Source organism: Mobula hypostoma, chromosome X2 (assembly GCF_963921235.1).
Source record: "Mobula hypostoma chromosome X2, sMobHyp1.1, whole genome shotgun sequence".
NCBI lineage: Eukaryota > Metazoa > Chordata > Chondrichthyes > Myliobatiformes > Myliobatidae > Mobula > Mobula hypostoma.
In genome coordinates, this window is record NC_086129.1 from 47,111,658 (window position 1) to 47,123,599 (window position 11,942).

The 11,942-nt window shown below is 42.5% G+C and overlaps 1 protein-coding gene across 6 annotated transcripts in view; it reads left to right on the forward strand.

Annotated features, from left to right (window-relative positions):
• The window catches only part of LOC134340712 (NF-kappa-B inhibitor delta-like), a 261,763-nt gene extending 252,639 nt beyond the window's left edge, over positions 1-9,124 (forward strand). For all 6 annotated transcript variants that reach the window (XM_063038180.1, XM_063038177.1, XM_063038178.1 and 3 more), the window contains 2 exons: positions 5,694-5,858; positions 8,293-9,124. In XM_063038180.1, the coding sequence (XP_062894250.1) occupies positions 5,694-5,858; positions 8,293-8,358 (231 nt within the window). In that variant the 3' untranslated portion in view covers positions 8,359-9,124. The remainder of the gene's footprint in view (positions 1-5,693; positions 5,859-8,292) is intronic.
• The last annotated feature ends 2,818 nt before the right edge of the window (positions 9,125-11,942 follow it).

Here is an 11,942-nt window from a genome sequence, read left to right on the forward strand (position 1 = left end):
CCTCGTTCTGGACTTCCCCAACATCGGGAATAATCTTCCAGCATCTAACCTGTCCAATCCCTTTAGAATTTTATATGTTTCAATCAGATCCCCCCTCAATCTTCTAAGTTCCAGAGAGTATAAGCCTAGTTGATCCAGTCTTTCATCATATGAAAGTCCTGCCATCTCAGGAATCAATCTGGTGAACCTTCTTTGTACTCCCTCTACGGCAAAGATGTCTTTCCTCAGATTAGGGGACCAAAACTGCACACAATACTCCAGGTGTGGTCTCACCAAGTACAGTAGTACCTCCCTGCTCCAGTACTCTAATCCTCTTGCTATGAATGCCAGCATACCATTCGTCTTTTTCACCGCCTGCTGTACCTGCATGCCCACTTTCAATGACTGGTGTACAATGACACCTAGGTCTCGTTGCACCTCCCCTTTTCCTAATCAGCCATCATTCAGATAATAATCTGTTTTCCTGTTCTTGCCACCAAAGTGATAACCTCACATTTATCCACATTAAATTGCATCTGCCATGAATTTGCCCACTCACCTAACCTATCCAAGTCACCCTGCATCCTCTTAGCATCCTCCTCACAGCTAACACTGCCGCCCAGCTTCGTGTCATCCGCAAACTTGGAGATGCTGCATTTAATTCCCTCGTCTAAGTCATTAATATATATTGTAAACAACTGGGGTCCCAGCACTGAGCCTTGCGGTACCCCACTCGTCACTGCCTGCCGTTCTTAAAAGGTCCCATTTATTCCCATTCTTTGCTTCCTGTCTGCCAACCAATTCTCTATCCACATCAATACCATACCCCCAAGTTTGCACACTAATCTCCTGTACGGGACCTTGTCAAAAGCCTTTTGAAAATCCAAATATACCACATCCACTGGTTCTCCCCTATCCACTCTACTAGATACATCCTCAAAAAATTCTATGAGATTCGTCAGACATAATTTTCCTTTCACAAATCCATGCTGACTTTGTCCGATGATTTCACCGCTTTCCAAATGTGCTGTTATCACATCTTTGATAACTGACTCTAGGAAAATGCTAGATGTTAGATGTTAGGCTAACCGGTCTATAATTCCCCGGTTTCTCTCTCCCTCCTTTTCTAAAAAGTGGGGTTACATTAGCCACCCTCCAATCCTCAGGAACTAATCCAGAATCTAAAGAGTTTTGAAAAATTATCACTAATGCATCCACTATTTCTTGGGCTACTTCCTTAAGCACTCTGGGATGCAGACCATCTGGCCCTGGGGATTTATCTGCCTTTAATCCCTTCAATTTACCTACCACCACTTCCCTACTAACATGTATTTCCCTCAGTTCCTCCATCTCATTAGACCCTTGGTCCCCTACTATTTCCAGAAGATTATTTATTTCCTCCTTGGTGAAGACAGAACCAAAGTAGTTATTCAACTGGTCTGCCATGTCCTTGCTCCCCATAATCAATTCACCTGTCTCTGTCTGGAGGGGACCGACATTTGTCTTAACCAATCTTTTTCTTTTCACATATCCGTAAAAGCTTTTACAGTCAGTTTTTATATTCCCTGCCAGTTTTCTCTCATAATCTTTTCTCCCTTTCCTAATTAAGCCCTTTGTCCTCCTCTGCTGGACTCTGAATTTCTCCCAGTCCTCAGGTGAGCCACTTTTTCTGGCTAATTTATATGCTGCTTCTTTGGAATTGATACTATCCCTAATTTCCCTTGTCAGCCACGGGTGCACTACCTTCCCTGATTTATTGTTTTGCCAAACTGGGATGAACAATTGTTGTAGTTCATCCATGTGATCTTTAAATGCTTGCCATTGCATATCCACCGTCAATCCTTTAAGTGTCAATTCACCTGTTTCTGACTGTAAGGGACCTACATTTGTCTTAACCAATCTTTTTCTTTTCACATATCTATAAAAGCTTTTACAGTAATGCATTGTTTGCATCAAATCAAAAAGGATCATGCTGTGCAGCCTGCAGTGTCGCCATGCTTCCAGCACCAATAGCACATGCCCACAATTCACTAAACCTAACTATACTTCTTTGGAATGTGGGTGGAAATCGAAGCACCTGGAGGAAACCTACGCGGTCATGGGAGAATGTACAAACTCCTTACAGGCAGTAATGGGAATTGAACCCCGATCAATGATCACTGATGGTGTAAAGTGATGTGGTAACTGCAATATTGGCAGTTGGTGTTTTGACAGGACAGTTAAGAGATCTCCCCTATACTGGGTCTGAAACTCATAAAGGCAGTACTATGTCAGATTCCCCAAAGGACAGGGTGAACCAGGTAGTTCTAAAACATTGAAGTAGTTCTTTGTTGAGAGACTGAGGGAGTGTTGCACTGTCAGATGTGCCTGTCCTTTGGATGCCACTTATGTAATAAAGCCTTGTCTTCTCTCAGGATGTCATGCTTAGTTTTCTGTCTAAATTTGAACCCTCGTCAGCACTGCAAAAAGAACCTGTCTGGCCATTATCACACTGCTGTTTGTGATAGCTTTTGAACGAGGCTGGCGATCACATTTCCCTCTCTGGAATAGTGCCCAGGTGTCAAGAAGCGTTCAATTTTCTGTAAATTGTCCAGGGATGCCTTGAGATCTTACAAAGTGTACAGGACTTTCGGAAATGAAAGGGAGATTTTCAAACTCTTAGAAATCTTCCAATGTTTTGAGCATTCTTGGAGATTTATTGAGGAAGTGCTAGTCCAATGAACAACTTTAAGTGTACTAAGAGATTAAAACTAACGATCGGCGTGAGGCAAGTTCAGGCACCTAAGCTATTTCCTTGCAGCTCTTTTTCTCAGCAATTAAACACAGATACTTATGCAAGTCAACTCTTGCACGAACAGTGTTGGCTGACATTGTTTATCGTCCTGTTCCTACAGGACAGTAAGCCCTAGAGCACACAAAGTCTTTTGTTTCTGGTGGACAGAGTTGCTGTCCAACTTTTCCACACCAAATGTGCTCCCCTCTTTTTTCACATTGTCCCTGGCAATGCAGTTTGATCACTTTTATTAACCCCTCTTATTGTGGGAAAATCAGAATCAGGATTATTATCATCAGCATGTCATGAAATTTGTTGTTTTGCAGCAGCAGGACAATGCAATACATAAAATGTACTATGAGATACAATAAAACTATTTTAAAAAAATAAATAAGTAGTGTAAAACGAAAGCAAAGTGGGTTCATGGGCTGTTCAGAAATCTGATGGTGGAGGGAAAGGAGCTGTTCCTAAAATGTTGAGTGTGTCTTCAGTTTCCTGTACCTCCTCCTTGATGGTAGCATTGAGAAGAGGGCATGTCCTGGGTGAGGAGGGCACTTAATGAGAGACCCCACCTTCTTGAGGGACTGTCTATTGATTATGTCTTCGGTGCCGGGGAGGCTAGTGTCCGTGATGGAGCTGGCTGTGTTTACAACCCTCTGCAGCTTTTCCTGATCCCGTTCAGTGGCCCCTCCATACCAGTCGGTGATACAACCAGTCAGAATGCTCTGCACCGTACATCTGTAGGAATCTGCTAGAGTCTTTGGCGACGTACCAAATCTCCAAATAATACACTCATCATTAGAAACTGTTCATGATGTGACTGCACAGAAGAAAATGCAAAGGAGATTCACACGGGTGCTGGCTGAGTTGGAGAACTTCAGTTATGGGGAGGCATCAGATAGGCTTGTCCTGTTTTCCCTGGGGTGAAGGAGGCTGAAGGGTGACCTGATGGAAACAGATAAGATTATGAGGGGCTTGGATAAAGTACATGGTCATAAGATACCGCCTCCCCCATGGCAGGAGAATGAAAAACAAGAAGTCATGGGTTTAAGGTGAGAGGAAGGAGCTTTAATGGAGACTTGAAGGAAATCAGTTTTTTACATAGACAGTGGTTGATAGCTGGAACGTGCTGCCAGAGGAGCTGGTGGAGTTAGATACAACCAGTGTGTTTAAGGTACATTTAGACAGATGCTTATATAGGTAAGACTCAGAAGGATGCATCCCTAACATGGTCAAAACATGGGCAAAAAAGATTGAACGTGGAAAACAGAAGGGCCACTTTCTGTGTTGCACAACCATACTTTTCTGATACTGTGTCTGAAATCAGTATTCACTGTCAGCAAGATAAGCCTAACCATTAGGCCCTGCACAACTACATTCGGACTGGAATAAACTGCACCTCATTCAGAGGAGAGACTACCGACTACTAACTCGTTACATGTGCCCAATCTACATTTCTTAATCATAAAAATTAGAAAACATCAAAATGAGATCTCTATATAGATAATTATAGTGTGTAATTTCACTGTATTTAACTTGCTTCTCCATTTGATTTTGTCTGAGATTTAGTGTAAGCATTTTAATCCTTTCCATAACACAACAAGCAATCACGTACAGTATGTGTGCACTAAACATTTTATAAAACCATAAGATCATAAGACATAGGAGAATTAGGCCATTTGGCCCATTGAATCTGTTCTGCCATTCCATCAAGGCTGATTGTTATCCCTCTGAACCCCATTCTCCTGCTTTCTCCCTATAACCTTTGACACCATTATTAATCCAGAACCTATCAACCTCCTCTTTAAATATACTCAATGTCCTGGCCTCCACAGCCATCTGTGGCAATGAATTCCACAGATTCACCACCCTTTGGCTAAAGAAATTCCTCCTCATCTCTGTTCTAAAAAGACGTCCTTCTATTCTGAGGCTGTGGCTCCTGGTCCTGGACTCTCCCATTATTGGAAATATCTTCTCCACGTCCACCCTAATCTAGACATTTCAATACTTGATCCCTCCTCAATCTTCTAAACTCCAGTGAGTACAGGCCCAGAGCCATCAAACGCTCCTCGTCATATTTTAATTGTAGGGTGTCTGAATTAACTGTTTGTGAAGAATGGAAAACTGCACTGATAGTAATGTGGAATTGTCAACCTTTGGTCACTCATTTAATTTTCCTTATCAAACTCTTTTATTACATGCAACCAACCTGATACTGTCCACTTTACACCGTGGCTTAATACTTCAGTTACTACTTTGCCCTGGTTGGGAAGGGTAACTATTACTCCTGGACACTCAGTGTTAAAAATAGAGAAGCACTTCATGGAATTTGCAAAAATGAACAATGAATAGGACAAAGAAAAAGCAATAACCAAAGAAAAGAAGGTAGGTGGGTAACACACATCAAAGTTGCTGGTGAACGCAGCAGGCCAGGCAGCATCTCTAGGAAGAGGTACAGTCGACGTTTCAGGCCGAGACCCTTCATCCTGATGAAGGGTCTCGGCCCGAAACATCGACTGCACCTCTTCCTAGAGGTGCTGCCTGGCCTGCTGCGTTCACCAGCAACTTTGATGTGTGTTGCTTGAATTTCCAGCATCTGCAGAATTCCTGTTGTTAAGGTAGGTGGGTAGGTGGGGAGGGGGGGGTGGAATGAAGTGGGAAGCTTCACTTCAAAGACCGGCCCCCTCCCACCCACCTTCCTCCTCACCTGATCTCACCTATCACCTGCTAGCTTGTACTCCCTCTGCTTCCCCTCCGCCACCTTCCTATTCTGTCTTCTTCCCCCTTTCTTCCCAGTCCTGATGAAGGGTGTTGGCCTGAAATGTTGACTCTTTATTCCCCTCCATAGATGCTGCCTGGCTTGCTGAGTTCCTCCAGCATTTTGTGCTAATCTGAATCTTCAGCATCAGGAAAACATTTGTGTGTTTTTTCTTTCGTCTAGGCTCATGGTAACACAGCTTTGCACATGGCAGCCGGTCTTCACAATGAGAGAAACCAGGAGAAAATAATTAAACTACTTCTACAGCATGGAGCAGATGGCAGCATTCGAAACCTGGAGAATGACCAGCCGATTCATTTGGTACAGCCAGGGGAGCAGGGAGATCAGGTGAGGAAGATCTCTTGTGGGAATTCATCCATTCTTTGCAATGATGATTACAGTTTCACGTGCCTTCCTCACATCCATCCGTGTCGAAATGCAACGCAACCAACTATGGGGGATAGATTTCCTTTACCGAACGTCCTGCTCATCCACATATCTTCAATAGCAGAGCCACAGAAAATGTATTCTTTCTCCTTGGTTCCCACAGCTCTTCAAGGTTCAAGGCTCAAGGTAGATTTATTATGAAAGTATGTATGCAGTATATGACTCTGAGATACATCTGCTCCAGGCAGCCATGGAAACCGTTCAAAATAAAACATCAACCCCACCCCCATGAACAAAAAAAAAAATTGCACTAACGGCAACAAAAGCATCAACACCCCCATGCAAAAAATTGCATATCTGGCAGCAAGAACACCAAACTCACCCAATGCGCAAAAAATTGTGCAAACAGCAACGAGAACATCAAAACCCCTCGTGCAAAAAACAAACCGCGCATACAGCAACAAGAACATCAAACTCCCTCCACGCGCAAAAAAACAAATCATGCATACAGCAACAAGAACATCAAAACCCCTCGTGTGCAAAAATCAAAACGTGAAAACGGCAACAAGAACATCAAACTCCCTCCACGCACAAAAAATTGCACAAATGGCAACAAGAACATCAAACCCAACCCCCCCATGTGCAAAAAACCAAACAAATTGCGCAAACAGCAACAAGAATGGACAAAAACATAGAATATAGAACAAAAAGTTGAAAGACTCCCCCTTAGAATTCATCCCATGTTTGTCAAAGTTCAAAGTTCAAAGTAAATTTACTATCAAAGTACGTATGCCACCATATAGTAGCCTGAGATTCATTTTCTTGCAGGCGTTCACAATAGAACAGAGAAATACAATAGAATCAATGAAAAACTACACACAAAGACTATCAAACAACCAATTTGCAAATTAAGTAAAACTGTGCAAACACAAAAACAATAATAATTACTCAATAAGTAGGTAGTAGGCAGCCGTTGATCACAGAGGATAATGGGTTTGCGCCTCTGGTGGACTGTGTCCTCTCCAGGGCACAAGCCTGGGCAGGAAGATTTGAAGAACCGGCTGTTGCCCATGCAGCGGGACCCCCCTCTCCACGTCACTCACTGATGTAGTCCAAGGGAAGGGCAAGCACCAATACAGCTTGGCACCAGTGTTGTCGCAAAGGTTGCCAGAGTGAAGTTGTAAACAACATCAAACTGCCTTAGGGACCCCAGCTCTGGATTTCTTCCTCGGGATTTACTCTCGAAGCCTTTCCCATGGGAGGGTATGGCCACAAGGCAGCAGAGGTTTAAAGTCAGAGTTTTCCTTCTCCTAGGCGGGCTGCCGCCCAAGGCTGACGATCTCCACCTGCCTGGAGCAACTGGTTTTAAGGCGCCAGTGATCCGCATTTGCCCTTTCTCTTGTCAGGAGAAACTGTTCTGCCCGGCCTAGTAGCTAAGCCACACGTGAAGGCCAAGAGTTGGTCTTGGTTGTCAGAGGCTGTAAGAGATGCACACCATTGGGAGCACTTCATAGGTAGTGGGAGCTTATCCCCACTACCACCCTGGCTATGACAACCTTAGGAACCAATCAATCAAATAAGTAAATAAACGATATTAAGAACATGAGTTGTAGAATCCTTGAAAGTGAGTCAATAGGTTACAGATTCAGTTCAGAGTTGAGGTGAGTGAAGTTATCCCCACATTGGTTCAGGAGCTTGATGGTTGAAGGGTAATAACTGTTCCTGAAGTGTGGGACCTGCCTTCTTGTTGTAGTGCTCCCTGTAGATGTGCTCAATGATGGGAGGGCTTTTCCTGTGATGCTGTTATCTGTTTGAACTCCATTTTGTAGCACGTAATATAGGTAATAAAGGCTTGATAGTTTACTTAAGAAATAATGGAAGGCGAGGCTTACATGCTTCTCAAGCCTGTTTCATCACTCCTGAAATTCATTATGAACTTCTCATTAGAGGGAGGATGTGGAAGCTTTAGAGAGGGTGCAGAGGAGATTTACCAGGATGCTGCCTGGATTAGAGAGCATGTCTTATGAGGAGGGGAGCCAGAATGGGGAATGAGAAAAGAGGGAAGGGATGGTGGTGGGGGAGGAATTACCAGAAGTTAGAGAAATTGCTGTTTATAGCATCAGGTTAGAGGCTACCCAAGCAGAATATAAAGTGTTGCTCCTCCGTCCTGAGAGTGGTCTTAATGTGGCCGCAGAGGAGGCCGTGGACCAGCATATCAGAATGAGAATGGAAAGTCGAATTGAAATGGGTGGCCAGTCAGAGATCCCGCCTTGCATGGTAGACAGAGAATTGATTTCCCCATTATCAGTATGGCACTGGGTTGTACTGTTAATCATTTGAAATGGGCTTAATCATACACTTGAAGCTTATTGTGAACATTTTTATGGCTTTACAGATCAGGCATCTCTTGAAGAAAGGACGAGTTGGCTCAGGGTCAAACCAACGAAGTGCAACATCCTAGGAATGTAGCTCAGCCTGGATCAGAGCAGTCCCACCCACTTCACTCCTGCGGAATGAATGCATTAGCAATGTTCAAACATGCACTTATCTGCAAAACTCAAGTCTTTCATTTCTGGTATAATTTATCTATGTAACAAACTATTGAATACTACTTCCAGCAGACATTTTCCTTCTCACTTAATATTCCAAAGGACCTGTGAATCTTCGTGCAGTCATAGAACTTAAACTTAATCTTTTAACTCCTTTCAGAATGAAGTCCCAAAGTCCTTTACAGCCAATGAAGTCTTTTTGTTGAACAGTAACAGCATAGTTCAAAAGAGCATTTCAAAGGGGAAATATTTACTTATTCATTTTAGCACAAATCCAAAAAAATGTTATACAGCAAATAATTATTAAGTAAATCAGAATTCTACTGATCAACAGTGGAACTGATCCAGATTTGTTTTCTATTTTGCTAAGCAAATGCAATGATCAAATATTGATACAAAAATTTTAACTTGTGCCAGCCAAAACAGTCTGACACGTTCCTACTGAGCTTAGAGAGAAAATAAAATTGTCCAAAATCCCCACACCCTGTTATGATAAAGCAGATTCTGATGGGCACTGTATGGAAAGGAGTGTAGAAAGAGATGGGATAAAGACTAGTTTTGATAATTACACCCACCCCCACTTCCTTCCCCTCTCACCTTTCCAACTCCTTCCTTGGGATGAATGGCTGAACAATGCTATCAGTCTGGCACAGGAGGAGGTACAGTGGTATGTTGATGGACCAGGGGGCTGCAGACCATCCTAAAAAGACACCAGCCCTGGATAATCGCAGGAGAGGATGGAAAATAGGAAAAATAGAAACAATAATTTCCAAGTATAAAGCTGTATCTTTTTAATATCTGAAGTTGAATTGGCTAATTTGAATAATGGGATAATTTTACATTTTTGTACTTTATTTTGGTAACTTTATTTATATTGATTAAACTAAATCACAAAGTAGTTGTACCCTCTTAAGTTGAATTAACAGTAAGCTACAATAGAATCATTCAACAAAAAGTAGTTAATAGTTATTCAACAGATTTCTAAAACATCTAATTTAAATCAATTTTGATATTTTATTATTATTTTGCTTTCATTGGAGCCTAGCAAAAATGATCAGCTTGCTAAGTAGAGGTCAACCAGTGTATTAAGTGGTTGGTAACACAAATGGTGAAAGGATAGAGTGGATGTGGAGAGGATGTCTCCTATGGTGGAAACCTTAGGAAACCTTAGGCTAGAACCAGAGGACACAGCCTCAGAACAGAGGGGCGTCCTTTTAGAATGGAGAAGAGGAGGAATTTCTTTAGCTAGAGAGTGGTGAATCTGTGGAATTCTTTGCCACAGGCAGCTGTGGAGGCCAAGTCTTAATGTATATTTAAGGCAGAGGTTGACAGATTCTTGATTGGTCAGGGCATGAAGGGATACGGGGAAGGTGTGTGGGGAAGACAAGAGATTGGGGCTGAGAGTAAAAATGGATCAGCTATGATGTAATGGTTGAGCAGACTCGATGGGCCAAATGGCCTGATCCTGTTCCTATATCTTACGGTCTTATGGTCTAATAGGTTAAATTGTGCTACCCATGTTGACTGCTTTGCCATGTTGATTGCCTGGTGATGTATAGCAGCACCATGATGTACATTGTACAGGCACTCTCCACTCCCTGTGAGACTGAGTAATGGACAGTGCAATTAAAGTTTTAAAAGTTATCAGATCAAAAAATAATTCAACTAAAGTACATTAAATTAGTACAAACTAATAAACAGAATAAAAATCTTAGCAGGCATTTACATGAAAGCTAGCACAAATCACTGGCATTATGCCAGAGGACCAGATAGAAATTATTTCTGTCTCCTCGGTCCATCGTGATCCAGAACAGCTGCCGAGCTCGGTCTGCACTCAGACCAGTCCCTCCCTCTTCACTCCTGTGGAACTGATGTATATTCAGAATATAAGATGCACTGCAATCAGCGTGCATCGGACCTGTACACCACAGTGCAAGCAAAGACTTGTTAAACATCCAAAGGTATGTGGAAAGTACTGATTCTGGAGGTCAGTCCTATCCAGAAAAAGGCAGATTACTACAGTCAGACTTCATCAGTTTGTTAATTCCTCAGCTGCAAAGATCTTCTTGCTTATAGAACAATTATTTTCTTGATAAAGTCGTTTTCCCAATAGCTAAAATAAGTTCCACAGAATTATAAAGAACTGTCATTTTTAAAGCTTGCGAGAATAAGCTTCTTGAGATGGTGTCAACTCTGGTTCAATCAGTGCCATTTTTACTTGGAAGGACTAGAGCACAAAACCTCATTTCACACTCCCGTGGAGTACTGAGGGGTGCCACACTCTCAGCATGCCAGCAGTCAGATAAGACATCAAATCAAGAGGACTCCTCTGAATTTTCGCAAATAAATATAAGGGACCCCCAGCGTCATTTCAGTTTAAAGTGGAGGAATTCTCACCACTGTCTTTGCCAGTATTTGTTTGAAAACCAATATAATTAGAACAGAATCTCTGCCCCTTTACACAAATTGGCTGCCACATTTCATGTTACCATGCATGACAACATTTCAAAAGTACATCATTGGCTGGAAAGTGCTTTGGAGCTTTGCTAAGGACCAGAAGGAGCCAGTGTTATCACAGATTAGTGCAGGACATGGGGTAAAACCTCAGCACCATAAAAAAACAGGAGTTGTGGCATCTTTCAGAATTACAAAATAGTGAGGAATCAACTGCCTGAGAAAGGACTTGGGCACAACTGACTGACAAAAACAGAAGATGACAAATATGGGGGGGGGGCGGGAAGTATCTTTAGTCACTAGTGCTGAATGGGTTTGAGATTATTAACCATTACTTGTGTTAGCCTCCTGGTTTTCAGTTCCATTGATGTGAATGAAATCATTAAAATTATTGCTAGCAATTGTCAAAAGCTGAATACAACTATAGCCAATACTCTCAAACCTTCATAGATGGTAACCAAAGATGAACTTCCCCTCTCCTAAGTCTAATGCAAAAATAAAACCAATCAGAGGTTGTGTCTCCACGTTGGCTTATTTCCAGATAATAGACCATAAGACATAGAGGCAGAATTTGGTATTCGGCCCATTCACTCTACCCTGCCATTCCATCATGGCTATTTTCCCTTTCAACCCCATTCTCCTGCCTTCTTTGACACCCTTACTAATCAAGAACCTATCAACCTCAGCTTTAATTGGACCCAAGACATGACTTCCACAGCTGTCCGTGGCAATGCATTCCATTGGTTCACCACCCTTTGGCGAAAGAAATTCTGCCTCATCTCTGTTCTAAAGGGATGTCCTGTTCTGAGGCTGCGCCCTCTGGTTCTAGACTCCCCCACTATTTTAAACATCCTCTCCATACCTACTCTATCTAGGCCTTGCATACTTAATAAGTTTCAATAAGATTTTTCCCCTTCCTCCATTCTTCTAAACTCCAGTGAGTACAGGCCCAGAGCTATATATTAACCCTTTCATTCTGGAGTCATTCTTGTGAACATCTGGATCCTCTCCAGTGCCAGCACATCCTCTAATGTACCAGAGC